This window comes from Apis laboriosa, unplaced genomic scaffold (assembly GCF_014066325.1).
Source record: "Apis laboriosa isolate Shangri-la unplaced genomic scaffold, ASM1406632v1 scaffold12_cov154, whole genome shotgun sequence".
Classification (NCBI taxonomy): Eukaryota; Metazoa; Arthropoda; class Insecta; order Hymenoptera; family Apidae; genus Apis; species Apis laboriosa.
In genome coordinates this window covers 4,462,085-4,489,946 of record NW_025221207.1, presented here as the reverse complement: position 1 = coordinate 4,489,946, position 27,862 = coordinate 4,462,085, and the positions used below count along the sequence as shown (strand labels likewise).

General features: G+C 21.9%; 2 protein-coding genes across 3 annotated transcripts in view; one reads left to right on the top strand and one right to left on the bottom strand.

Annotated features, from left to right (window-relative positions):
- The window catches only part of LOC122720495 (alpha-latrocrustotoxin-Lt1a-like), a 34,136-nt gene that overhangs the window by 5,831 nt on the left and 443 nt on the right, over positions 1-27,862 (top strand). The window contains exons 5-6 of the mRNA XM_043947257.1: positions 26,901-26,987; positions 27,577-27,783. Of these exons, the coding sequence (XP_043803192.1) occupies positions 26,901-26,987; positions 27,577-27,783 (294 nt within the window). The remainder of the gene's footprint in view (positions 1-26,900; positions 26,988-27,576; positions 27,784-27,862) is intronic.
- LOC122720493 (sphingosine kinase 2) lies at positions 1,235-25,525 on the bottom strand. 2 transcript variants are annotated; one of them, XM_043947255.1, is made up of 7 exons: positions 24,493-25,525; positions 10,018-10,369; positions 6,320-6,688; positions 4,228-4,478; positions 3,774-3,869; positions 2,808-2,947; positions 1,235-2,453 (listed from the first exon to the last, which is right to left on the bottom strand). In XM_043947255.1, the coding sequence occupies exons 1-7, from the start codon at positions 25,043-25,045 to the stop codon at positions 2,265-2,267; spliced, it is 1,950 nt and encodes a 649-aa protein (XP_043803190.1). In that variant the 5' UTR covers positions 25,046-25,525; the 3' UTR covers positions 1,235-2,264. The 2 variants fall into 2 exon arrangements, 1 of the variants encoding a protein (XP_043803190.1); XR_006347770.1 differs by lacking the exon at positions 1,235-2,453 and adding an exon at positions 3,944-4,024 and having other exon boundaries at positions 2,922-2,947.

Sequence of the window (27,862 nt, the reverse complement as noted above, 5' to 3'; positions counted from 1 at the left end):
AAACAGAGAAAATAATAATTTTATAATTTATAATTCTTAATTATCTTTACGCATCTCTTGGCACAAATTTACAACGCCATAATTATAAAACAATATAATTTATACAAATTATAATTATCAGTACGTGTATATCGTTATTATTTCTATTTAGCAATTAAAAGGATATCGACAAATTTTCTTATAAATAAATGATGAATAAAAGTTCTTGGCTTCAATATTAAAGCACGACTATATAACAATACGCAAGATAATTTTTGCAACCTTATTCTAATATCATTACGAAATCTGTCTCTACATACATGATATCAAATATTTCTTTGGAATACTTCCTTTTTAGTACGTTTTTTTTATTTGATAATCGTACACATCAGTGAATCAAATATAATATTTTTAATTTTTCGCATATTATCTGTTAATTAACATGATATGTTCTTATATATAACAAAATATTAGTTAATATAATATAATCCCGAAAAAATATCTTGTGAGTAAGGCCAAAGATAATAACTTATACTGAAAGATTGACATATTTTTTTTAATCTAAAATACAGCTAAAATATAGCTACAATATTTGAGCACTATCGCGATTAAATTAATACTATATCATCAATATTTAGACCGGATAACAATAACAGTCTGGTCCATAAAATGCTTACAAGCTTAAAAAATTAAGATCTTTATATAAAATCGTTCAAAATTAATTCTCTTGTGCTTATAATGGAAGTCATTACATAATAATAAATAATAACAAATATAGTAAATCTGAAAATTAAAAATTAGTTCATCAAATAATTTTTTTCAATAAAGCAAATATAAAATAAAAATTTTTTCAATTATATATTAAAACAAAATCTTTATTATTTAAACTTTTATTATATGAATACAATATTTTTTTATAAAAATATATTGTTTCTTATTAAATTTATTATGAAGAAAATAATAATAAAATAGAAAAATCTATTAACAAACATATTGTTCTAGTGACAAGCTAACAATAATAAAAAAAAAACGAATTCAACAGCTTTAAAAAAATCATGTTATATATTAATTCATAAGGATTTTAATATACAATGTTTATGAAATTATTACGAAGTATTTATTAGAATTTTAAATGAATTTTAAAAAATTAATAAATACATATAAACACAGATATAAATTATTTATTTTACAATGATTAATAAATTTAAAAAATTATTTTTAACATGAATATTGATTTAGATTTGTATCTAATTTATCAATTCATTATCAATTTATTACGTAAGTCGAGGATTAAATGCATATATATGTTAGTTTATATATTATTAAGCTCAACAATATTATTTGCTAACTAACTAATATAAAGCTTATGTAATGTTTTACAATTACACTATTGTGCGTTATATAGAAAACAGTCCAAAAAGGTACGAATTAGACTAATGAATGAAATTAAAAATCTCTAGTTAATCACTACTGAATCACTATTGAACGGTATTATTACAAAATGGTTCAACAATCATTTTTGAGAATTCTCAAACGCTTTAATCCTTTATTTAAAAAAAATTAACCAGATAAAAATAAAAATTAATAATTAATGCTATCTATGATTTTTTTTTAAAGATATAGAAAGGAAATGATTCTCCAATCATTTAATGAACTTTCAGATGATTTTTCTTGAGAAAAAAAAAAGAATTTTTCAAATTTCAATCTTCATTAAATACGTTTTATTTATAAGATGCAATCAGGAATGTAATTGTAAATGCATTAGGAATATTTAAAATTTGTTTTTATCACGATAATAGTATAATAGTATAATTCTATTGATTTTAATCACCGGTATAAATTATTTTGAATACTTATTTTGAAATATCGAAATAAATTAAAATAAAGAAAAAACAAGATTTACATTTATTATTAATTCATAGTTTTTATACGTAAAATACGTCTATAAAATTTCATAGGATACTGGAATTATCTCGCATAGACAATCTCTATGAAGTAACAAGTTGAGCTTATATAAACTATGGTTGCATTGATCTTATACGACATTTTTTTCGTATACATTTGATGGAATGATTTAACTTCATAATCTAGAATATACACCTACCATAATCCTCTGAGCTAAAAATCGTACTTACGTATCGCGAATAAGAATATATTAATACAGTATTGTCACCAGGACCATGCTACCATAACATATATTGTATATCTTATTGAACTTAAGATTCTAAGATTGTACCATTTGATTTCCATTGCTAACTCTGTACGAATTGTAATGCTAATTTGTATCAAGGGGACATTACTGTGGCTAAAGACGGGAATATTTCTGCTTGTAAAGGTCCATAATCTACTCTTTCTCCATCTACCGTAATGTATCCATTGACTCCTTCTTCTGGTTCTATTCGAAATGCCTTTACTGGTATCATGTCGATGCCAGAACGCGTTACGTGAGAACCATTACTTAAGCCCAACAGGAACTAAAAAACATAATAAATAATTAAAAAAATTTTTAATTATCTTGAATGTTTTACTTTGCATCTAATTTAATTTTAATTTAATTATAATATTTATTAAATTTCTGATTTTCTGCTTCAATTCATTATTAATATTTATTTATAATTAATCTTGATATTTTGTTCAAATATTTTCAATTTTTTTATAACTTACTTCTGCATAAATTATCTTAAAATCAATTATTTTCATTGATATATATTTCTTAATGATTATTGTATATAAATACTTTAATGAACAAATAAATCAAAGAAATTAATTTATTTTGTTAATAAATCAATATTTATGCCAGAAATATTATTTTTAATTATACTATTTACCTGAAGCAAATTGGCTCGAGTAATTCCGGCTTTCACTATCATGAGCCAAATAATACCGTCCGCCAATTTGGCACGAGGTGCAAAGAAATAATCCTGGCCCAAATGAGATTGATATGCGGCATGAACCATAACAAACTCTCCTGAAATTGAAAGTACAAACAAGATTCATTAAATCACAATCAATATTTGATATCTATTGAATTTGTTATACTAATCTTATTCAATTAAAAATAATATAAAAAGAATATCATATCAATTAAAATAAAATATTTTTTTTCAAATTTTTTTGTTTTGAATTATATCTTATTATTTTTATATTTATAAATTATATTTATATCGATATTTTTATGTTCTTATTCACAAAAATGCATAATTATGAACAAATATGAATCATTCTAAGCAATGTTATTTGCAATAAGATCTGTCCTTATTATTTTTTTTAATAAGAAGCAAATATAGCAACATTTACTTCCTACTAAACAACATTATCATTTAACATCACAGGAAATAAAGTTTTATATTAATATATAATAAGATGCAAGATGTATGCAAACTATTTAAACAATTAATTAATATACATCTATTTTATTTATTTATATTTATTTTATTATTAACGAGAATTCATGATTTGATTTCATATACATATTCTATAAATCTAATTATTCCTAATAATTTCAAAAGGAATTATTGATAAATGGACTTATTTTTATGAAAATATACAAAATGTAAACATAAAATATATATACAAAAATATATAATATTTAAAACAAAATAATTATAATAATAATAATAATTATTAATAACAAAAAAATTTCTACAGATATTCATAAAATTTATTTACAAATATCAAATATTTTTTCTTGTTAAATTCTTAGCAAAGAAAAGTATATTAATGATATAATTTTTAAATTATTACAAATTTTATTAAATATTAAAATCTTTTAAATATTGATTTTATATATTTACCCTGTATTTGTGTCCAGGAACTTGATACTTCTGAAGTTAGAGCCGGTAATCTCGATGAGGGACCATACATAACTTGATTGTTGCTGTCTTTTGTATCTTAATAATACATAGATTATTATTTAATTTGTATAATAATGTCCAATAAAATCAATTTTATAAGAAATAATTACTTTATAAATACTTTCAACAATTTTCCGATTAACATATTTTTGAATAATTAAAAAGTGGATCAATTTGTTTATTTCTTCTTCCTATATAAAAATTATATAATGATTTTCGTATAAAATAAATTTGTAACGTTAAAATAAATAAGATAATAAGATATAGAATAACATCAAAATAAATAATTAAATTAAATAAATAAATAAAATGATAAAATAATTAATAATACACAATAAGAAAAACATTTCGTGGAGATATCAAAATTATATTAATATACAAATTGAGAACTTACCAATATTTTCATTATCGGGTTCATCAACACTATGGTAACTAGAAATTGAACCTGTACTAAAATAAGTCGATTTCGCAGATGTCGCAGAATAAAAACTGTCTAGCCTCTGTCTTCTCTCAATTTCCGTTTCCAAAGTAATATTTTCGCTTATTATTTCGTTATCATCGTAAATATCGGATGATCCATCCAAAATAGCAGGATCTCCATCGAGCGTATCGTGAAAACTCTTTGATTCACTGATTTTACTGTACCTAAATAATATGAAAAAAATAGATATTTTATAAAAATATATTTTTATTTATATCAAGTAATAATTTTTTAATAAAATTATTATTTTAATAAATTATTTTTTAATAAAATTATTTATTTTCAAAACAAAAATATAGATTACAAAATATACGAAAATAAATCGTCTACTTAAAATCTTTAAATTGTAAAATCGCCAAGAATTTCGCTGATGAATATAGGTCGGAAATGTAATTTTTATATTCTTTTTTCTTTATATTTATATTACATTTCTGAAATTAACGCTATGTTTTTTAATATTATTTTTATTGAATCTATTAAGAATAAATTTGAAAAGCAAATATGATATTTTAAACGAACTATATATATTGATCATTATTTTAAATCTTTGTAAAATCTTTTCAAAATTCTATGAGTTGACAAAAATATATTTTCCTAATTTTGTGTATGCATATATTTTGGTAAAATTTGTAGCGATTCTTTTTTTTTCTAAACGATAAGACTTACTTAAGAACTCAAGGTTTGTTTTATATTCAATGAGAAATTGGATCGAATCTCATATGACGACTTTAATGTAAATTATATACATATACAGGTTGTTTCGTGACATACATACGTATAAGTATGCAAATTAGCAATTTATCATTGATGTTTCATTCTTCTATAGACATTTATGAAGTTAACAAGACATATACTTCTTGAGATATTAATATGCAACGTATTAATCGATATAATTTTTTTTCTTCGAAAATATTAAATGTTTGCATAAAGATATTGTTATTTTAAAAGAGATGTATTTTAAGTTTTAATCTACATTGCTTATTTTATTATTTGTATTGAAAATTAAATTCATAAATTCATTTTTAATATTTTTATCTCAAAATAAATTTCTAATTGTTAATAATTTGCAATAATGAATGACTTTTAGATTTGTCTTATAATAATAATTTAATAATTAACATTTTAGAATATTTATTGCAAATTGAAATTAATAACTTACAAAAATTTCTTACTTTCTTTATATAATATAACAAATTATATTAATTCACATATATAGTATAAATGTTAATATACACTACTATTACATTATTACTATATAATACAATTTAATTATTTGAAATTGAATAAAAAAATGTAATTAAAGTATATGTATAAAGTAGAATATATTATATAAAGCAATAAAAAAAAAATTATATTATAAATATCTAATATTCCTAAATATACACTATTTGGCAATAGTCTTTAAGATTCAAGGTAATCAACTAACAAGTTTTTTAAACATATCTTCTTAAATGTCCTTCTAGGCTATATAGTTACGTTCACAATTTTTGATTTTTATTTTTTAATCCATTATATCATTATATTTTTAATCCATAATCCACAATTTTAATCAAACTTAAATCCGATAGTAATAGAGACAATTACATAACTTTCAGATTTTTCTTTAAAGCAATTGCTTTAAATAATTACGACGTATTTTTACATTTATTTTAATCATTATAATTTTTTTATCATTATAAATGTCATTAAATATCATTAAAATATCATATCATTTCAATTATTCAATTTTGTATATTTTTGATAAAATCAAGATTGCCAAAAATTGCCATTTATGAACAATAGTATGGATGAAATTAAGATTGATAGAAAATTATAATTGTCAAGTTTTATCAAAAGATTTTCGTTGTTAGAGTATAGTACAGTCGATATAAAATTTATGTAAATTCTGTATTACTCGATATAAGATAAATTCAATTATTTTGAATGCAAAGGTTATTTTACTTCTACACAAGCAATTTCCCACATGCAAATGATTGAGATAACGCATGACAGAACAATAACGTACCGATCTAAATCGTCGCCGCAGCTCCTTGAATGCGATATCTGCGTTTCCTTCGTATATTCATTGTAGGCATTTCCATTACCTAAACTCTCCACGGACGGTACTTTATCGCAAGGTAAATAAGACACCTTTCCTTTGTACGTTCTCAAGCCTATCAAACGGGCGATAGTCCACACAGTGAATCTCTGACCGCCTATTGCGCGTAAACGTTCGCTCTCAATGTCAATATCAGCAAGTAAACCCCATCCAACCGATAAAAATGAAAATAGAATCTGATTTCTGGTTTCAACGCGCACCAAATCCATCTGAGCTTTCTTGAATTTTACCACGGATAATGCACTGATAAGAAGAGGATTGTAATCGTACGGTTCCCTGAAACAGATTCAATTATATATTATTTTATCGTTTTATTTTTTCTTTTTTTTTTATTATAAATATCATGTGTATGTGTGTTTGTGCAAATGAAATTTGAAAATTTTAAGAGATTCAGAAGAAAAGTGATAATGATTAAATAATAATATTTTCAATTTGTAAAAATTATAAATAAAATTACATTTTATTATTATATATTTGTTATTTTTCAAATTTTAAAGTATTAAATATTAATAAATTAAATTAAATATTAAAAATTCTGTTAAAGGTGCTGTAAGTGCTGTAATTTTATAAATTAAGAATTAATAATTTTCTGGAGAAATTTAAAAATTTTCAAGATATATTATTTAAAATAAATGCTTGTGTCTTCTTTATTCTTTATTCAATCTTTATTCAATGTTAGTATTAAGATGTTGTATCATTGAATAAATAGCTAGAAAATTTATACTGTTGAGATTGTTATTAAGTAGATACAGAGTTAACTTTTACCAGTATGTTGGCAAAAGAATTAATATTCATTATATATATATTCATTATAATATCATCTATAATTCCAAAAATATTGATTTGCAAACATTTATATTATATTAAAAGAAATTTCAGAAATTCGTAATACTCATGAAAAAAGAAATCTTCTACAATCTTTTACAAAATGAAAAAAATTTTATTTGCCATGTGTAATGTATGAATGAACCACAAGGAATAATTATAATCTAATGGAATTTTTTTCTTTCCATGAATGTAAATGAAAACTATCTACAGGTGTTATCGCTTCGTTTTATCCAATTGCCTTCAGTCTTGAATGTAAAATCAATATTAAATTAGTTAAACCAGGAAACTTTGAAAAACCTCAATTACAGTTTCATGTTTATTTTCAACTTTTTTTTTTATCATAATAATCTTTATTTTTCATTTGTGTTCATTCTATGTTTTTCTCATATGGAAAATTTTTAATGAAAAAAATTGAATATCCTAAGATAATTATTTTTCAATTATCATTAATGTATATATATATTAATAATTAAATATTATTAAAATATATAAAATATATAATTCATATTTTCCGAATTATTTTATGATCAATTCTATCGTATTATTAAAAAAGATATACGTCAAAAAGCAAAAACGTGTTCCTGAAACGTGTTCCTGATACGAACAAAATTGAACAAGCCTCCTTACAATTCATTTATCTTATTACGATTAAAGAATAAAGTTTGAACAAAAAGTAAGGACACGCGTACTCGGTATAATGATCGACATGTTGTGCTCGACCTCGCCAACACTTGTTTAAAACGACAAACATGCATGCGGTTGAAAATACATATTCAATATAAAAATCTTTTTGATCATGCACATTTTATTCATTATCTAAATACCTTGAATTTTTTTTATTACTTTCATTTATCATCTTATTTGTAACTGGATATAGCAAGAATTATATATACGTAAAAAAGATACTGTATACGTGTATTCATAAGAGCAAATGTCAAACACATCGATATTATATGTGTTTGATAAATGATGTTTTTAGTTTTACGTGTGTATGATTGTATATGTTGCGTTACATAAGATATATAACGTCATACTAACTAGTCATACATATATAGAACAATATGCTCTCTTATCATAATGATAAGCCAATATAAATAACGATTATCTCGTAACATGTAATGCTTATTTTTTGTAAAGTACTAATAAAATTTAAGTATTTGGTTAATCCTGAAAAAATGTGCTGATAATATTGTGAATAAACAATTATTTTCGAATTAAAATAATATTTTTATAAATATTATAAATAATATTTTTATAATAACAAAAATGAGAAAAAAAAGTAAAAATACAAATATTTGCAAGCTTATATTTATATATATCTTGTAATAATTTAAATGTAAAATGAAATTTTTTGTAAATATTTTTTTAATTATTCGAGGTAATAAATGAATAGTTAATAAGTGAAAAAACTCTTACACGATTCTTTAAATAGACATGAAACTCATAAATGTTCTGAGATGGAAATTTTCTATTAATTGACTCATGATACTTCATTTATTCATAGAAAATAATACTATTATCTTTTTACATTGTATTTAATGATATTTCGAAAAATAATATTCTAATATATTGACAAACACATAAAAATGTAACATAGAAACTAAATGTAATAATTGTATAATTATCATAACAATTAAAAGCAATTTTGTACACGTTCATAATTGTCTTATATATTATTTTTACAAAATGATAAAGAAGATATCAGAAGTTTTTTTTTACTCTAGCGGATGAAATAAAAATGATGGGAAAAGATAAATCGAGGATAATGAAAGCAAATTGAATTTGACAAAAAATGCAGGGGATATGTGTAGCCTCCGGTACATTAATGAATAAATGAAAATTAGGTCGATTAATCGTTAGTTTTTGATTAAATTATCGTATCGTATCGTTAAAAAAATGAAATTTTTGTCACATATTATATCGTTAAATAATTATAATTCGTGATAAACATTAAGTTGATTAGGAAATTTACAACATACTGAATTAAATTTAAACCAATTTACACGTACAAAGCTGTAATAAATTAATATAAATTTTTATTTTGAATTTTTCTTTTTTGAATTTATGCCTTATCTTGTTATGAACTTTTTTTATTTTAAAGTTAAAAAAGATTAAAATGAATGAAATATGTACAAACATACACATATACATATATGTGTTCAAATTACAACTTGTCTGTCACGAAATCATACCAATTTACGAGATAAATTGGCAATAGTGACTGGCTATTAAGTGATGTTATGTCGCGTACATTTGTATAATTAACCCTTTGCACTATAACAATATATTTGAACCAATATAACGTAGATTGATACACTCGCGTACTTTCTTTAAATGAAATTGTTTATACTTTCTCTATATGAGAAACATAGAGAACAACATTCTATTAAAGTATATTTATAAAATTTTTTTATATTTAACCTAATCCCTAGAATTCTGAAATTCAAGGAATACAAAACTTCAATTACATTACCGATTTTGTATAATTACAAAACATTATCAAAGAAAATAAATTTATAAAAAAGATTTTTAATAAAGATATTCAAAGGCACAAAAAATAATCGAGAAAATGTTCTTCACGAGAATTTGGATAAAAACAAAGATCGAAAACCTTAGAAAATCCCATTGTCCAGTGAAATTGCACAAACACATCTTCTGCATGCATGCAAATAAACCGAACGAGCCCGGTTGCAGACAGAAATAACGACTTCCTCGGGACAGCCGAGCCAGACACATAAAATAAATCACGGACCCGGATGATTCTAAAAGGGACTTACTGTTTAGCGTACGCGATGGATTTCGCCAAGCCATTACCGGAACCGCAGGGTATCACGCCAAGGGGTAATTCCTTCAGAGCTTTCTCCCAATCGGGCCTCTGAAAAAGTCCATTTACTACGTCGAACACTATTCCGTCGCCCCCGACCATCACGAGTCCGCTCCATTGATAGATGTCCCTCGTATGCACGAACTCGCGTGCGTAATTGGGACACTTGGTGACGTGAACCTCGTAAGGCCTCTCCGCTTCCGATAGAATCGGATGGATTCTTTTCTGGAAGGTTTCTCGGCTTCTTCCCGGTCCAGATTTCGGATTCAGCAATACTAGTATCTTTCGTTGCTCGCCTGGACAAGCTGTAATCAATTTCCATTATTTTTTTTTCCTTTCTTTCTTTTCTTTTGCACAGGTATTTTCAATATTATGTAGGTATGTTGTAATTGTGATGAGAGGGACAAGAAATGATTCTATGGGGGAAAAAATAAATCGAAAATAAAAATAGGGAATAAAATTTTCAAGTAGTAAATGAAATTGTTTATCGATCAGATATGAATTAATTATTTGATAGAAATAACGATTACATTGATTTATTTTTTTCACGAGATTAACCACCTGATTGGTTACTATGAATAACTTTGTATATCGTAAAGTTGTCTTGATGATAATGTAACTAAAAATTTATAGTTTTTTGAGTTATTAATATTACAAAAGGAAGCATTGCTTATTGGTGAGTTTTGAAATCAGTGAATTCTAATTTTAGTATTTAGTATTTTGTTATGTTCTTATGTTTGAATTTAAAATTATTTTTCTTAGAATCGTAATTTTGGAGTTATTTCATTATTATAGCAAGTGTGAGATGACCATGTAATAAAATATTTCGAAATTTAATATGTAATCAAAAGTATGGAAATATCGTTGACGACCTCGATGATATTATTAATGTAAAGATTTTATAATTAATATTTAAAGTCTTTCTACTATATTTTTTTTATTATCATTTACATAAATTACGTTCACTTGACAATATTTTAAAATATGGACTCGTATTAAACATGTATTTATTTCTTGTAGATGCAAATTTCTTGACAATTATTTTAATTTCAAATTCATATTAATTCAAAATTGATTTTTCAATTTTTAATGATTATATTCTCAATCTCTTTATTCATTAAATTTTTTTTCATAATTTTAAGATTAAGATAAGAAAAAAATATATATTAATTTTATGATAAAAATTTTAAAATTGTATAATTACAATTTCAGATTTATGTTTATTATATTCATTATTTCTCAGAATATTTTAGAAAATGTTAGGAAAATTATATACTTTTAATTTTAATTATGAACAAATTTCGAATATAAAATTTAAAATTTTTATAACAAGAATTTAAATTGAAAAAATTTCTAAAAGATTTCTAAAAGATATGTCACAATATATCACGTATATAAAAACGCAAAAGAATTTAATACATACATTTATTTTTATGGATTGATTGTAAAATATAGAAATGCAAATTTTACGACAAAACTTTAATTCGCATAATATCATATATATATAAATAGTATCTGATCGAAAATAGAGAGAATTTCTACAAAGTGGGAAGTTTCTCTGGACGATTACGTGACGTGTAACGCAACGAGCGTATTTATTCTTTGAAAGACGACGTTGCAGTCGTCGTAGCAACCCCCTTTGCGGAGATTTCTCTGCAGTTTCATCGCGTTCGATTAACATGAATAATTCGTTATAAATATCTTTTAATATAGACCAATTCACTTATCATGAAACATGGTATTCTTCGAATATTTGTCTATATTATATGTTTTTTGATAATCGCAAGTTTGATATATGATTATTGTTCGATTTATTTGTAATTTATTTACAAGGCTGAACATTCTTATAATTGATAACTTTGATATATTTTTTCGCTTATAATTAAATTTGAGTTATTAAAATCTGATTAAGACGAATAGGAAATAGAACAAAAAAAAAAATTGAGAATTGAGAATATAATAAATAAATAATTGGAAATTTTGAGTATTTCTTAATTAATGATAAATTATCAATTATCGATTGATATCATTTCAATAATTAATTCTTACTATATATTTTCACTATCAAATTATCCGAATAATCATATTAATGAGAATTAAAATATTATTTAAATTAATTAATCATTCATTTCATTCTTTCTTTTGATTTTTTTTTTTACAATTTATTTATTTCTATTTTTCATCGTTGGAATACAATAATAATAAAATTTTTCTCTAACATTAATTTTTTTTATCATGATAAAGTATCTCATATATCTGCGTTAAATAATTACGGCGTTTCTGTTTTCTTATTTCTATCAATAATTTATTTTTTAATTAATTATTTTTCTGTTAAAGTTTATCTATCTATTTATCTACTTATCATTTATTTATCTACTATTAATTAAAAAAAAATAATTGTCAATATTACGTATTTTTTTTTTATTGATATTAGTATGTATATATTGACACATATCAGGATTTAATACTAAATAAATTTCGTCTTAGAGATGAAAAACACAATATATATAAATATCTATATATTTATGTATAATATTTTAATAAAAGAAAATATATTTGCATTTAAAATTTTATCGTTTTATTATACTATAAAACATTCTAATAAAATAGACTTTATTTTGCAATAATTGAATTTATAAGAAGTTACTTTTGTAAACAAATATGATTGAAAATAAAATTTATATAATTTCTGATGAAACGATCATACGTAATATGTGTAAAACTTAATGATTGTTCAAGATCTCTAAATTTTTAGAACAAGGAAATCAATAGTTATTCCGATTTCCGGGAGAAAACTGGAAATAGGTTATCGAAATGACGCAAAGTATACGACTTTCAAACGTGAATGCAATTCCTTTAAAATGGACAATTTAAACAGGATCTACTTTCATTTACGTAGTAGTTATGCATCGTTAAACGCAACTAGTGAAAGTATAAGCTAACAGATATAAACTAGCAACGATAAAAGATCTAGAAGTCGAGAAAAATTTCAAAATTTAACAAACATCATTTACATAATATCATAAATCATTACGTGATTATGTTTGTACAAACATATCTTGTCTACTCTACAATATTTTAAAAAATACGTACGAAAGTTACTCTATTTATATCTTAAATATGCTTTATTTCACTACATTCTTAATTAATTAATTTCACAAAGTTTAGTTAAAATGATAACTGATTTAATCAACGTAAGATTTTTGACGATTCAACTATTATATATTTTTTTTTATTATGTATTATATATGAAATCACATAATGATTTAGAGTAAATGTCTGATAGTGACTTATTTTTAAATGTATTTGCATCTTTCTTTTTTTATCAAATGCACAAAGGCATTCTCGAGAAATGATAAGCATGATCACTATTAAAAAACAAAGTTATTGACAAGATAAAATTTCAATTAGGATACAAATGATTACACTATTATCAAGAATAAATATATATATATATATATTTTAAGTATATTTCAATTATATATTTCAAATATATAAATATATATATTTTTATTTTAAGATAAATCAATTTCACTTTTATCAAACTCAAACTTCATTTTATCTAAAGAATAACAAGTTTTCGTTCAAATAGATATTCAACAAATATTCGATAAGCAACAAATATTCAAGGAATTAGCAATGATCAGGCCCTGTAGAATCACCGTAATCAGCAACATTATATGGGTCATTTTGTATTAATTTGGCTGACACATATACAGCTACTTGAGAAAAATGTCAAAACACTTCTGGCGACGTGAAGACGCGACACACGCTCGACCCAATTGTTCTTTCCGTCTCGTGTACACGCGGTTTGGCACATCCGATCCATGTCCACGTCATTGATAAGATTGAAAATAACATTTTTATACGTCGAAAAAATGATATATGAGGAATAATCGCGAGAATAGTAAAGCTGAAGTTAAAATGTGCGACTATAAACGCGTTATTCCGGAAACAATTTTGAAACGAGATTGTTCGGATGCTGTGAAACTTTTATTATTTCTCGATCTTGAACCATTGACTGCGGTCAAGTTTAAGTTACGACTGATCGAAAGTGTTATTTCGGATCTTGAAAGCTATTCTTCTTCTCATGTCATATCTCGTGCGGTGGGAAAGAAATAGGAGGTGTGAGTGGCTGGAAATATTTTTACCCCTTGGAGTGATGTTTCGAAGAATCGACATTTCATTTCATTCCAATATTAGTATAGATAAAACTACATATTAAAAATTACATCAAAAAAATTTACGAATATTTTAATTCAAATTATTTTTTTATAATATAATAATTAAGTAATTAAAAAATTGAAAACTGAAAAACTTTTTCTAACTTTTCTTGAGGATATATTTACTTTCATTGAATACAATCATTACTTTCATTTCATAAAATAAAATAAATTTATAATAATTTAATTGTTCAAATATTAAATTCAAATATTTTTCATAATCATTGTCTATATTATAAATAAATACACGAACCTCTGTGAAAACGATATTTACGAATACTATCAGGATTCTGGAGAGATAAATAACATTTGAATAAAGGCAATATATTCATTTAAAATATGTACATATTTTAGAAATATAAAATGTAAAATGATTTTTTATTTAAAAAAAAACCGAAGATCACTTGTAAAATAAATATAAATATAAAATAAATATTCTATTTTCCATTTTCATAATTATGTATAAATAATCGTTTCAATATTGCAACAATATATGTATATTAAAGATTGTCATCTCTGTAGCGTATAGAAATTAGGATTCTGCAAGTGCTTGGGCGGGCAGAATATACGCACGAGCTATGGATACGTTCGTTTGCGGGGGTGAGTACCTTTAAGGGGTGAACGATGCGTGACGAGTGAAAGTTTACAGAGAGATTTTAGGAAACATATGAAACGAAGCATGTATTTAATGAATTCAAGAAATCCACTTCAATATGGGAATTTATATATCTATTGTTATATTTGCAAAAAATTATCTGATATATTTAGCACATAAATTCGCATATTTTTATACAATTATAAAATTATTTTTATATAAAATAAAATAGAATTCCATAAGAATATTATGAAATATTTTTTCATTTCATCTCTTTTTACACTAATAATAATTATATTAATAAAATTAAATAGAATTCAAAAGTATATATAAATTTTGTTTATGATTAATATTCTTTTATTATATATATATACAAAATTATATATATACAAAATTATATATTATATTATATAAAATATAAATCTGATTTAATATTTATTTTGTATATTTTAAAATATGCCTATATACCTGTGATGTATGACTATAAATTTTATAAAAATTTAATATATTTCAAAATTAAAAATATTTTTAGGAACATTTTTATGTTGAAAAATATTAACATATTGAAATATGTTCATCATATTATATCTTAATGTTTTATTTTAATATGATATAATGTTATTTGTAAATAAGATGTATCACAATATCCGCAGCAATTAATATTGCTGTCAAGTGTAAAAATAATATGAAATATTGTGTTACACGAATGAAAATTTTCAAAAACTTTATTAAAAAATTAAAACGATAAAATAAGAAGAAAATGATAATAGTTTTACCCTGATATAATATTATACAGCAAAGTACCATACAAACAAAGATTCTTAAAAGCTTTAATTAAAAAATTATAATATAAACATGGAACGTGAGAGAAATATAAATACTCATGTTCATAATATAATACATAATATAAGAATTAAGAATGGATATATGATGTTTACGTTATGTATTAATTAGACTTTCTAAACGACTATTACGTTTGTGGAATAAATTCAATGGTACGTTGATGTTTATTATCGACAAAAGTGAATAACTCTTTGAAAAATATATAAAATAAAGATATTATTATTAAATTTTTTTGATAAACTAATTTGTTCTTTAATATATTTATTCATCACATTAAACATAATATGGCACAATAATATGAAATTTAAATATTTCACGTATGAATTCTTATATGTATTATATTCAAACCAACCCATATTTCTTCATATTTTTATTATATCTATTAATAAATATAGAAAATATATGTGCAATTTTAGCCTTATTTAATGAAGTTTATCCTTTGCTGGATAATGCATCAGTGCCGTGATATGTATACTCGAGATTACTTCCAAAAACTGATATGAATTATTGAACTGCATCGATTTCAAAGGACTTTGTCAAAAGAGGTGCAGAGTAGGTGAACAGTTATTTTCGTCAATCTACGATAAATCAGAGTGTGACGTAAACGGAATTCATAGCTATATAGTGCAACGTATTTATTACGAGGTCTCGACTTTTAACGAACAAACGACTGAGCATTAAAAAGCGGCGACGAAAATGTGCATTTAAAAATCGATAACTTTTACAACCATTCTCTCGATAAAAAAGAATTAAAAGAAAAAAAAAAAAAAAAAGAAAAAAGTTGATGTAAAAAACATTTTTTTTCAATATATATTTTCAAAAGTATAATTTTCAATTCAGTTCATTTTTTTCTTCGTATTTCAGTCCAAATAAAATTACCTCTTCTTGAGGATTTCGAACTTCCGTCGCAGAACCATCATTTTACGGAAATGTATATACAAAATATATTGGAAACTGGTTGAACATTGTCATGTGCGATAAATCTCTTTTTTCTAACCAATATCGATTACTAACAAAGAGATATATGTATGTGTAAGTTAATTCGAAGTAAAATGAAAATTTCTGGATAAAAACAAGATAAAAACAGTTTGTCAAAACTTAATACTTGAAATATTACTTGATCTATCGATTTATAGTATAAAAGATGAAAAGAAAATTTCTTTTATTTTTTAGATGAAATATGAATAAATCAAATGATTGTTTCCATACTGTTCAATGAACAAAAGATATTCAATAATTCGATATAAAATATTTCCTGAAAAAAAAATATTTAGTAATCTTATTGATAAAGATAAATGATGATGAAATTCATAATAAAATACCATTTATGTTAATTCTCGTTTCAAAAAATTTATATTTTTATAATTTGATTGATGAAAATCCATCATTATCCATCAATAGAGCTTTGTGAAAATGCAATTGATTGTTTCCTAATGCTATACGTAAGATTTTGTATCGAAAGATTTATAGAGATCTAATCAGTGTAAATAGAAATAATAAAAATTTATAAGATTCATAATAATTATTAATTAAAAAACTTTATAATGAAACAATGTTATAATTATAATAATTCAATTAACTACTAGATCTTATGCCAAAAATCTGATTGCTATAGATAAATAATAATGGTATATTATTGCATTTACTCATAAGAGTGAATAATTGACCTTAGCAGAGACTTTGTACTCATACGTATACGTGTTACAATAGGATGTTTTGCAACATGCAATATCAAACAATATACTACATGCATATTCTAGTACTGTGAAACTCTTTTGTTTGTAAATTACTCACCGAAAGAATATGTTAGTAACGTGAGAAGTCATTTTATATATATCAAATATTTAAGATAAATATTAAATAAAAAAAGAGAGGGAAAAACGAATAGATTGACATGCCAATTAACCTCCTTCGTTCATTAGGTCATAGTTACAACGTTGAATTGTTTCATTAGCATGCATCGTGCAAGTATCTTAATTTAACCGTAAAAAGATATGGTTATTATTTAATCGTTATTTTATGACATGATCATTCAAAATAACACTTCAAACAATTTCAAATAAGAAATTAAAATAAGTAATCTGATCGAAACATTGTGCCTTAATTTTAATTATTTAATTTATTTGATTTATAAAAAAAAACAACTTATATTTTTATAATTTAAAATTTCAGATTTTAATATCTATATTTTAATATATAAAATACATTTAAAATTTAAAAGATAATTTAATTTTTTTTATATGTATATTAAATATTCTAAATATATATATATATATATATATATATGCAAATATATGTATACATACAATTATATAATTAAACGAACAAATAAAAAATATTTGATTTAAATGATTAATGAATTATTAGTTGGAAACATAATTATTGTAAATATCAAAGTTCATCTAACTTTGCTACATTCACGATAATTTTTTCGTTTTGGAAATAAAAGATATTAAATTTTTAGTAATTTTGAATTATGCGACTATTCAGATATGAATTTTTTAATTTTTACTTAAAAATATTTTTCAAGTATTCATATTGTATAATATAAATAAAACAAAAGCGTATAAGATTATTATTTAAAATGATATTATAACTTGTTTTAAATTAATATTAAAAAATGTTATAATACTTTAATAATTATTTATTATGCACTTCTTTCTATTTTATAATTATAGTGTCAATATAAATTATAAATAAAATTATAATATATTATAAATAATATCAATTACATTGGAATGTTAATAGTATTGTAATTGACACTACTTATGATATTAATTATATTTATGATATTTATATATACAATAGTTTGCGACACTACTTATTCTTTAATTACTATTATGAATATATTTAAATTTTTTATTTCAAAATAATCAAAATAATTAAGAATGCTACTTATTTATAAAATTGATTTTTTTATTAAAATATCTTTTATTGAATAATATGATATAAAGAAATGCGTAAAAGAAATCTGAAATGTAAGAGAGAGAATCGATTTATTAGTCACATAATTCTCACTATTCCACAGGTTGGCGGTGTTATTAAAGAGACAAAGTTTTGGCACTGATGCAACAATATCTTGGAATTGGTTACCTTTGAAACTCTGAATAGTAATAATCTTATAGCAGGTTAATAAATTACTTGTTCTATACTTAAATTCATTGAATATATAATATTATATATTTTTTGAAAAGAATCTTTTATTTATCATGATTATCATTTTCTTTTATTTATCATGATTAAATATTCAATATTTATATTTATAATAATTAATTTTGAATTATTATATATGATATTCATATAATCATTCAAATAAAAAAATCAAACAATAATTATAGCATTGATAAGTTGAATTTTTTCATCCAAGATTTAATCTATTGTTTAATACATAAAAATGTATTTTCATTTGAAATACATTGTAACATATATGATTACATGATGCTTCAACTATGTTATGCAATTGGAAACGAGTATTTAATGCGCCAAGGTATACCGCAATACTCGTAATATCGCGGCTCGAACAACAATTATCAGTAAATACTAATTACTTAAAATAACATTTCGCGAAATAATGATTTGTCAAGATATACGTAAAAAGGATAGGTAAACATAAAAACAAACGGCAAATACATGTATTTCTACTTATATTTTCATCTACTTATATATTCTTTTTCCGGCAAAGGAAAAAAAATATTTATTAACATCATGAATTTTCATAAATTCTACTTATGTAAATAATGTTTCTTAAACACTCATAATTTCTTTTTATTTTCTTAATATCAATCATAAATATATTATTTCAAATTTTGATTGTATATATTTTAAAATTTAACAATTTAACATAAATAATAATTTAACAATTATTAATAATAAATAATAATTTAATATTTTAATCAATTTTCTATTACTTCGTGAATAAGAATTTCTTTTCTAAAAGTAGGAATTTAATTAAAAAAAAAAGTACATAAATATATATGTTCAGCTCAAAAATCTTAAAACTTTTACTTTTATTAAAATTTCAATATTTAATGAAAATTATAAATTTTATAATTAATTGGATATTTTTTTTAAACAAAATTATTAATTCTAGGATATTACATAAGTAGTAACTCGATTTTTAATACATAGTACTTTTTAAGTATTTGCTGATATAAAAAGACACTTTGACTTTTATTTAAATATATATTATTATTCAATATATAAGATCGTATAATAAATATCGACTATTAAAATAAATAATTAAATATTAAAATATTAAATATAAAATATTAAATATTAAAATAATTAATAGATTATATAGTTATTAAATAATATTATATGAAATTAAATAATATTTTTTTATATTTTTTACGATTATTTAATTTTTTCACTTTTTAGAAAGCTGTATTTCTATATTTCATATTTTACATTAAATTTACACCTGTTCCAATGTATGAATAAATTCCAAAGCAAATTGTCATGCAAAATCTATACAATTAAAAGTTTTCTCTCTCGAATAGATGAATAAATGTTACATGAATTCAAAATGAATCGTATTACAAACATTAAAAATATTTAACAAATCCCTCTTGAGATATTAAACAATGGAATCTGATATAGATTACAATTGATAAAATGTTTATCAATCAGAAAATTGATAAATCTCAGGTATTGGAAACAATAATATTTCGTTCTTTTATATTTTGTTTATATACGTATTGATTATGGATTATTGATTGAAATGTATATATAGATAACATTCGAAAAAAATTTTAGACATTGAATTATAATAAGTTGAAAGTATAAAATATTAAAAAAAAATTTTAAGTTTTTTAAAAGATTATTATAAACAAAATTTTATATATTCTCTTGGATTTTTAATTTTGTTATTTATTATATAAATTTCAAATTTTTAACATTTAATGATGTAAAATATAAAATAAATGTATCATATTTTGAATTACTGCTCGTAACTTGAAAATATCTTGAATATATGTTATGAGAACTATAAAAAAATGTAGAAATACATATATATATATATATATTATAAAATTCTATATAATGTTGCAAATTATATATAATTAATATGTTAATAAATTATTAGGAAAAAAAATTAATTTATTGATAATTTTTATAAGATAGTTTTTTCCACGTATTATTCTATCAAGTATTCTTAGAATGTTATGAATACGTATGCCAATAAAAAATGAAATTACAATTGTATATAATTCAGTTAGCCATGAAAATAAACGATAACGCTTTTAATAATTGAAATATTATCTGGAATTCTTGAAATTTTGATTTTCGCAAACGAATATAAATAATGTGTTCATTATAAATGTACAATAATTGAAATATAATAATTGAAGACAAATAATTTAAAAGTTCAGAAAGTGTTAATAATAAAAGAAAAATTTATATTGTAATATTTTAACATATTAATTATGAAAAAAAATTATATTAAATATGTACAATAAAATAGAAAACAAATAAAATAGCAAAAATGAATTAATGAGAAGAAATGAGATGTTAAACGAAACTGTAGTAAGAATATTATGTACATCTAGAAGATCATAATGACATTATTTAATATTACCTCGTTTAAAACTGTGCTTTTCAAGATTATAATTCACGCGCAACGCTTATTACTATTATATTGTTACATAATTTTATATAACTATAATGATTGAAATTGTTGTCGAATGAAAAATATCGATATTTAATAAAAAAATATCAGTATCTAATAATTGTTTAATTACATAATAATAAATGCATTAACATGTTTCATTTTTTTATGATCTTATCACTGCACAAAGATACTAAAAAATATTTTAACGATATCTAATGAATTATTTATCTAATGATTTTATTATTCCGTATCTATGATAATTAATTTAAAATTAATTAAAAAATTATAATTTCAAAATAATTTTTATATAAAAATAAAAAGATAATAATATAATAATAAATATATAATGACGGCATAAGTTTTTGCTTCTAATGAAATAATATATAGTATTTAAATATTTTAAAATAAACATTTACCTAACATTATCTTAATAATAATATTTTAATACAGATGAATTATATAAATAAGATATCTTTAAATGATTGATTTTCTCTTTATATCTGTTATATTATTAACTTGTTTCATTATTTCTAATATCAATTATTTAACATGTATGTTTAGCAACATTTAGCAATTTTCAAAAATATTCAATAATTAAAAAAAAAAAAAATGTTAAAAAAATATATAGCAATAAATTTCAATTTTTATTCCTAACAAGAATGATAATTTTTCCTTTCAAGAAAGATTGAAATTTTAATGATAAATTCCTGAAGTACATAAAAGGAAAAAAAGAAAAAAAAAAAAAAAAAAAAACACTTCTGAATCGTACTGCTAATTTATATATTTTCTGTTTATATATTTATATAATACTAACACTACTATTATCATAATGAATCATTAGCGATACAAATGTATTTATATCTCAGGAATAAACACGTAAAAGAAATTTATCAAAGTACGCTTTATCAAATGTCTTTTTGTCAAGTGAATAATCTTTAATTAATAAAGATAAGAATGAAGTATTAGATAGATTAGAAAACTTTTATGGGAATGTGTTGACCGATATTTCGAAAATACAATACGAGAATGATATTCGAAAAGTTTGAAGTAAGAAGAAAAGAAGTTTAAATTGTGAAAAGAAATTTAAAATGTTAAAAGAATTATGACTCGGAAACGGAGAATAATGATTTTTCTGCATTACTCAACTACAGAAATTGCAATGTGAAATGTCTATAAAGAAAAAATCAAAAGATTATATAAGTAACTACATTGTTCTTCATTATATAATATTTCAAAAATAAGAAATATAAAAAAGCAATATTTGTAAAGATTAGAAAAAAAAAGAAAAAACAACTTTTTTTACAATGATTATAATTTAGTAATAAAGAATATATTTATGTTCTTCTAAATTAGAAGTTCTATTGTAAAAAAATAATATTCGAATAATTTAAAATAATTTAAAATAATTGAAAATTAATTTTTTAAAAATTATTTTAGAAACTTATATTTTAGTTATATTTTAGTTAGTTAAACTTATATTTTAATTATATTTTAAAAACTGTTCTTTTAAAAACTTATATTTTATTTATGAAAACAAGATTTTTATATTTATTTTAATTCTAATCGTAGATGATTTCTATGATTATGAAATAAATTAGTGATAAAAAAAATTGAGTAATTATATTTAATTGCAGTTATAACTATAAAATATTTACATATATTTTTCGATATAATTAGAATATTTAATCTTCTAAAAACAAAACAAAACAAAAAATTTCTGACATAAATTTTTTTTTAAATATTAATTTTCGACTTTATATTATTTTTAATGTGTTGATTGATGATTTCATGTTTATTTGAATGTTTAAATTACTTTGAATCTAATTATTCACTAGTTTTTTTAATTTTCCGAAATGCAAATAATTTTTTAGCAATGCAACGTATTTTCAATGTTGTAATATATCTTTTATGTTTCAGAAATATATGCAAATGTTAAAACAAATACAGAAAAATACATGTACATAATATGAATTTTTTATTTTCATTTAATTATGATAATAATGAAACATGAACGAATGTATCCTTTCTTTCTCTTTTTCCAATAAAAGTTTTTCATTGAAAGTATTTTTTATTCGATTAAGAAATTAAAGATAATGTAAATTTAATTTTTTTCAATTTTTAATTTTTTCAATCGATTTGAAATAAAGATTAAATTCTAAATAAACGAGATTAATTAAATTTGAAATAAAAATTTTTTAATTTAAAATATTTATTATAATTTATTAATTTATATTAAATTATAATTTAATTTATAATTTATTATTTATAAAACGAATACATATAAAAATTTCATTTTTTATAAATAATTATAAATAATACTAATAATATATATTTTGAAATTTCTTTTAAAATTATATAAATATATAATAATATAAATTTTGAAATTTCTTTTAAAATTCTTTTAAATTTCTTTTAAATTTCTTTTAAAAACTTTAATGGAAGAAACATAAACTTTTCTTATATATTAATATTTCCCAATGTATAATTAAGGAGACTTTCCGTGATTTCTTTTAGTCATGCAATCGTTTCTCTTGAATTTTAGCATTATAAAAATTCATACATAATATACAATACGACGAATTTTTTATTTATTTTAATATCAGTGAAAAATTATATAATTTTTTATTAAAAAAATAATAAATTTTCAGAAAGAAAAAATGATACAAAAAAATCAAAAATGAAAAGATACGTATAAAGATATTTTTTTAAATTTACTTCATTAATATATGATTTTAACTTACTAAAAATAGCGATGTGTAAATTAAAACACTTCACATTTTAAATGCATATTACTTAAGCATATTCAAATAAAGAATTATTGTCATTTAGCCTGCTTACATTAATATTATATAAATATATGACATGACATATTTTAATATAATATTTTTATCATATATATGTCATGTTTTTATCATATATTTTTTTATTATTTATATATTGCATGGTAAACATATAATTTTTCAATAAAAAAATGAAATTTTAATAAATTTTTTTCACATTTATTTTTTCATAACGTTTAGTATTTATTACCTAATATCGTATTTTATACATATTATTTCGTATTATTAAAAAAAGGAATAAAACATAATAGATGGATTGTGCAATTTGTCCAATTGTGATCATCTGATTACAATGAAAAAAGAAAAAAGTTGAACTCACCACTAATCAACGATTCAAGATTCTCGTGGCTTGGACTCATAAAACTTTTAGGCACAGGCACACCAACAATGAGACATTTTATAGCTAATCGCCACCTGCTTGCTTCTCGTAGATTATCTTCATATTTGTCAAAACTGCGGAATCGTAGCGTGATCGTCGTCCTTTCTCGTCTCTTGATACCTTTCATGCGTGCTTTCTTCAATGTGTAAGCATAGATATAAAGATAGGCCGAGGTATCGAACTCATCATAACATTGATATGCTTCTGCAGACTCGACTAGCTTGAATTGAGATCTCGAAGTACCTGGCCCACAAACACAGCTTCCCGCGCTTTTACGTTTCGAACGCATACATCTACACCCTATTATATCGTTTAGAATGATCGTTTCAACCTTCGTCGTACCATTATTGTCTTTCTCTAGGCTGAGGCCCTTTTCTGTTAGTCTCACCTTGTAGTAAGTGTTTTTTTTGGACGTAACGTAAAAGGTTTCTTCGAGAAGAGTAGAATGTACTTGACCACTGTCCTCCATGACACGCTGATCACTGTCTTTCATTCAATAATAAACATAAACCACACTGATAATCGTCCCATAAGATCATTATCATAATAATTAAGGCACTTAATAAACACTTTGATAAAGTTCTTTTTTCTGCCACCGCAAAATATTGTTGCTTCATATGATTCCATTTAAGAAAGGGTATTGATAATCATTCAATTGACTTAATTTTTACTCACTGTTTTTATCATTTTACCAAGCATTTCTTTGTCATTTAATTATTCAACCTGTCGTGTTACGAATTTAACGAAACACGTGCATTTTCCGACTAATTTATTTCTGACATTATCCTTATTAAAGGATTTGTTTTGCAAAAGATATTTAAGTCATATTCGCATGTATTGAAATTTTTTCTGAACCATTTATGGTAATCGAAAGAATTCTGTTATATTGACGTACAATTAAAAAAAATTATTTCACCACTACTTTGGTTACTTCTGTACTTGTACGCATTCAAACATTGAACTGTTTCGAACACACCGAAGTCACGGCATACACTGTTTATGTGAAACTTGAGACAGACCAATTGCTGGAACACCATCAGCGCTATCTTGTGTGAAAAAACTGTACTTTACTATAAACATACTTTTTGTAATGTAAAAAAATATGAAAATGAATTTTATATATATATATATATATACACATATGTATATATATATATATAAATTATATAATGTGTGTGTATGTGTATATGTGTGTGTATAAATATAACTTTTTATTAAAACATTTTTAAAAATTTCAAAAAATAATTCGAATTCGTTAATAGAATTTACTAGTTAGTTAGAATTAGAACTAATTGATTTTTTTTTACTTTATTAATTTTCATTTTTTCATATATAACATGAAGCTTTGACAATATTAGTAAATATTAATAAATATAAAAATAAATTCTGATTATATATCTTTAAGTATTATTATGTTGAATTATAAATAAATTAACAATATTATAAATCTAATACGAAAATTAATAGAATTTTTTATATATTTTATACGAATATATAAATATATATGAGAATCAATTAGCAAACTCATAATTATTTTTTACATCATAATAGAAGCATAATATGTATTATTATATATACATGATTTTATCAAATGGAATTTATATTTTTTCTATAAATAAATTTGTTTTTGTTAAAATAATATTAATAAAGTCAAAATTATATATAATATATAATTAAAAATTGTATTTTGATGACAATTATTAATAATAAAATAGATATTAAAAAATATTATTTATATAAATTAATTTTTATAAATAAAGCATAATATTTAAAGAATATATTATACATTATATTATTATATATTATATTATATATATTATTATAAGTTACATATAAATATATATATATATATTTTTTTTTTCAAATAATTATATATGATAATTTTTAAAATTTATTTTTTTTTTTTATCTTGGTAATTCTGAATCTGAAATGCAACAAGTGTCAATCAAAATCTATGTAGTGAATAAAAATAATTTTTATCATTAAATTTATTTCTGCATAGCAACATATTATATTGCTATATATAAATGCAATATAATTTAAAATAAATTTATATATTTAACTTGATCAAAATGTAGTTTTTATATAGTTTGTATTCGTTTTGTATCAATTTTATTCATTGATAGCGCCCTCTTTTATATCCGTTTCTATAAGTCTCTATCTAACCTGCATATGTGGTCGGCCGTTTCTTTTCCGGTTTATCAAAATGGTAGGATGTTTCAATAGCATCGATATATTTATAAAATCAATAGAGATTTGGTCCATCTATGTCAATTAAAATGAATGAAATTTTTAATCAAATTTTAAAAATGTTAAAAAAAAATTAACAAAAATTATTTCCTTTACAGGGTATTGATATAAACCATAAACACGATAGGAAGGTTCGGCGTACAGAACCTAAATCGCAAGATGTCTACTTGCGACTTCTCGTTAAAGTGAGTATTTTAATAATTAAATTTTTAAATATTTCTTTTGTACTATATTTTTAATTTTAAATTATTTTTATCTTTATTTTTTCTCAAAAAATAATTTTAAATTCTGACTTGTATTATAAATAGATTATATATTTTAATTGAAATTATTGTTGTCATAAACACGTGAGATTTTAAAAAAGATTCGCAAATAAAGTTATTTTGCGAACTGCACTCTGTGTCAGTTCTATTATAGACTGAACCAATTTTGACGTTCGCTAAAAAAAATTTAGTCAACTTTCCTATTCCGTCTTTATATTTTATATAAAAGACGATTATACTAGTTGATACAATACGATATTAAAAATTTGTAAAACTTTCTTTCATGTCAAGAAATTATATTATTGTATTTTAATATGAAAAATCAATTTTATATTTTATCAATTTTATATTTTTTTTTTAATTTATCAAAATTTTTTATTTATTCATATGTTTTTTATCATTTTTATTTTAATTCTTTTTTTTATTTATAATAAAAAAATAAAATTTTTGTGATTATTTAATGAAAATTATTAATATAATTATATTAATATATTTCTTAATTTTGTTATAGCTTTACCGTTTTCTGGCTAGACGTACAAATTCTAAGTTTAATAAAATCATCCTCAAGAGACTTTTTATGAGCAAGATACATCGTCCTCCAATATCTCTTGCACGTATAGTTAGGTTTATGAAAAAACCTGGACGAGAAAATGCTATTGCTGTAATTGTTGGCACAGTAACAGATGATGCTAGGATTTTTGAAATTCCTAAACTTACAGTAAGTAATAATAACAATAATTTTTATTCTCAAATTATTATATAAAATAACAAATTAATAATTGAAATAAAGTATTTTA